Consider the following 3,481-nt stretch of genomic DNA (forward strand, 5'->3'; position numbering starts at 1 on the left):
ACACCCTCATCTGCCTCTTATAGTACTGATTAGAATCCATAGCATAAATGAATAGAAATTATAGTTGACCATCATTTTCTCATGGCTTTTAATATGAAGAGTCAAAATATTTTATAAAAATAGTGGAAAAAATAGAAATTTAAACTGAACAAATAAATGGGAACTTTTTAATTTTTAATTGGTGTTTTTAAATCATAAAGAAGGAATAGGTATTTATCCTTCATCAAAAAATAGTCTTACAAAATTTTCGCCAAAAAAAAATCTAAGAGCAAAGCTCCCACAATAAGCCTATCAGCTTAAATATTTACCATTTCTCAACTTCTCAACGTACTAGAATCTTGTCTATATCTTTTGGAATATTTGTAAAAGGCAAGTAGTTGATACTCTTGTGAAGAGTAGCTAGACATAGCTAAGTGTAAAATACGAAGGTAACATTACCATCTAAATAATAGATTTAATGTTTATAAAAATTTGTAAATATCCGTAATCAAAATTTGACTGAGAAGGTTCGGTAACGCAGGTAGACATCATTCCTGATTGACTTTGCTGCTCGCGATGGAACAAGTAAAATGTTTCATTTACACACCACTCTAATTATTGAGCATACGTCCCACAAATTTAGTCACGTGCCAAATTTCTAGTAATGAAAGTTGTTGACCAAAACGAATTAGAGCGCGGTAGCGTCTGCAGTCCGAAGGATATTTGGAAGGACAGCTAGACACCGTTTAGGAAAATGAGAACGTGCAAAATCGTGATGCAGTGAATTTCGTAGCTCATGAAACCGAGAAAGCTCAACCGATAGAGCAAACTGTCTATTTAAACTCATGGCAGAGTAGAACGTATAGTGTAGAGGATTGTCCATAGTTTGCAAAAGCTTTAGTTGCATCAGGAATGGCTGCGGAAAAGCAAAGGGAGCTTCTTGTGGTGATGTTTCCGTGGCTAGCCCACGGTCACATGATGCCCTTTCTTGAGCTTGCGAGGAAGATGTCCAGTCATGGTCTTAAAATCATCTTTGTGTCAACCCCGTTGAACATTAAGCGACTAAGACCGCAAGTGTTGGAAGGAGAGGGGATAGATTTCATGGAGTTGGCGATGCCCTCGTTGGAGGGGCTGCCAAAAGGCGTAGAGTCCACAGCAGATGCTGTGAAGAGGGCAGACGCGCCATTACTGCTATCTCTACTCCTACTCGCACTGGACCTCATGGAGAAGCCCTTCGAAGAACTGTTACAAAAGCTGTCACCGGACTTTGTAATGTACGATGTTTTGCAACACTGGGTCCCCCGTGTGACTGCAAGGCTACCCAATCCTATCGCCCCCATATTATTCGTCCCAATGGGAGTGACCGGTTTCAGCTATTTGGAAGGCGGGCTAGACAATGCATCGGGAAACCCTAGCGCTGAGGATCTCGCCGTATCGCCACCAGGATTTCCCTCGCCCAATGTTCACTTCACCTTGTTTGAAGGGCATGGGGCCATGGAGGTGATGTATAGCAAGCATTCAGGTGTGGAGTTAAATATTAAAAATTACAATATCAAGTGATTCTTAAGTTAAAAATGTTAAATAGTTACAGTTGACTTTATTTTTTAGCTTTAATTTCTTTCTTAGTGTGTATTGTTTAAGGGTGTCCATGCAGGTGGGCTTAGCATTGTTGAGCGTGGAAGCATTGGAATGCGAGAGAGTTGGGCAATCACATTCAATTCGTGTTCAGAGCTAGAAGGCACATATGTGGACTATTTGCAGAGCCTGGTGAAGCGTCCAGTGTTCCCTGTTGGATTACTCATGCCTAAACTCCAACCTGCCCCCGTTGATGACATTTGTTTACAGTGGCTCGATAGACAACCCGTTGATTCGGTGGTGATCTTGTCTTTTGGTAGCGAGTACGTTCTCACGCACAAACAACTATCTTCCATTTCAATGGGTTTGCTAGAGGGAAACACCTCGTTCATCTGGTTTCTGCCTAGTGGAAATGACTTGCTTCCAGGTTTTCAAGACCAAATTGGGGTATGCTATGCGTCATCTTCCTTTAAAATACAATTTAATGGCGAGTATAATAGTGAGAATCGTTTATAATGAGCCTAAGTTGTTTTGTAGGAAAAGGGATTGGTGGTGACAAAGTGGGCACCGCAATTGCACATTTTGAATCATCCTTCTACAGCTGCTTTTTTAACTCATTGTGGGTGGAATTCAATGACAGAGGGCCTAAGGTTTGGGGTACCACTCATCGCTCTTCCCATGAAGTTTGAGCAAGGGTTGACTGCAGGGCTTGTAAGTGAGCTCAAGCTTGGAGTGAAAGTGAGAAGAAATGAAGATGACGGATCTTTTACTAAAGAGGATATTAGTAAAGCAATTAGAATCATAATGGTAGAAAATGAAGGAGCACAAATCAAATCTAATGTTACAAAGATAAGTGACATGTTGACAAGCAATAATTTCCAGATCAGTGAAAGAAACTTGCAGAACTTTGTCTCCATGCTTAGGACCTTCAATAAACAACTATGTTGATAGTCTTTCGGCAAAACTATTGTTAGGGTATTTTGGAAGTCATTAGGTGAACAATCCTAGCCCTAGTGATCCTTATGGTTCATAAACTATCTTTGCATGCATTAGATTATTATGTTGTGGTTCCTTGTTGTAAGATTTAATTTCAAGTTAATAAACTAATATGTTTATCCATAGAGTAAGTTGTTCCTTTAGTTTGGTATGTAATCATGTGTTTACACATGAAAAGTTGTAATAAGGCTTATATAAGGAGAGTTATATGAATAAATATTTATTTACGACTTGTTAGTTCTCAAGTTTAAACTCATATTAGATGGTGCTAAAGGACACATGCCTATATATGAAATGTATATGGTGTAAAATATGGATTGACATATAAATACAAAACTATTTGAATAGAGGTTAATTTAAAAAATATAATCATATCTACAATATGTTCTTACTCATTACACAAGAATAATGCATAGAACAAAGTTGAGTCTGAAGAAAACAACATGCTTACTATGATATCTAAAACTATATATGGTAGTACTATAAAGTGTTAAATCATTTTGCAATGCCTAATAATATATTAGGGATACTACATTATTTCTTGTACAAGTTTTAGAATGCTACATATATATCGATGATATAATTTTTTTATCCCAAAGTGCATAAAATATGTTGGCATTATGATACATTTTTGTCATTAGTTACAACACTTATTGGATTCTGAATGCTTACCGAGCTCACACCGGAAACCAAGCTTTACCTAGTTCTCAGTGTTTACCGAGTAATCAAGGAGAACAAAGAAGTCAGTGTTTACCAAGTAATCAAGGTGAACAAAGAAGTCAGTGTTTACCGAGTGATCAAGGTGAACAAAGCAATCAGTGTTTACCGAGTGATCAAGGTGAACAAAGAAATCAATGTTTACCGAGTGTTCAAGATAAAGAAAGGAATCAGTTTTGACCGAGTAAAGATGTACTAAGATGTAATCGAGAAC

At 37.8% G+C, this 3,481-nt stretch overlaps 1 protein-coding gene across 1 annotated transcript; it reads left to right on the forward strand.

Moving 5' to 3' along the window:
- The first annotated feature begins 871 nt into the window (after positions 1-871).
- LOC149560212 (UDP-glycosyltransferase 91C1-like) lies at positions 872-2,777 on the forward strand. Its single transcript, XM_089823577.1, has 3 exons — positions 872-1,501; positions 1,634-2,001; positions 2,092-2,777. Exons 1-3 carry the CDS (start codon positions 892-894, stop codon positions 2,500-2,502), a joined length of 1,389 nt encoding a protein of 462 aa, XP_089679703.1. The 5' UTR covers positions 872-891; the 3' UTR covers positions 2,503-2,777.
- Positions 2,778-3,481: the final 704 nt, after the last annotated feature.

This window comes from Cupressus sempervirens, chromosome 4, assembly GCF_028749045.1.
Source record: "Cupressus sempervirens isolate cs-2001-9-10 chromosome 4, ASM2874904v1, whole genome shotgun sequence".
Lineage (NCBI taxonomy): Eukaryota > Viridiplantae > Streptophyta > Pinopsida > Cupressales > Cupressaceae > Cupressus > Cupressus sempervirens.

Coding starts and splice junctions, on each gene's coding strand:
- LOC149560212 (XM_089823577.1), top strand. CDS start 892: ATGGCTGCGGAAAAGCAAAGGGAGCTTCTTGTGGTGATGTTTCCGTGG. Junction 1,502..1,633: donor GATGTATAGCAAGCATTCAG/GTGTGGAGTTAA, acceptor GTGTCCATGCAG/GTGGGCTTAGCATTGTTGAG. Junction 2,002..2,091: donor GTTTTCAAGACCAAATTGGG/GTATGCTATGCG, acceptor GTTGTTTTGTAG/GAAAAGGGATTGGTGGTGAC.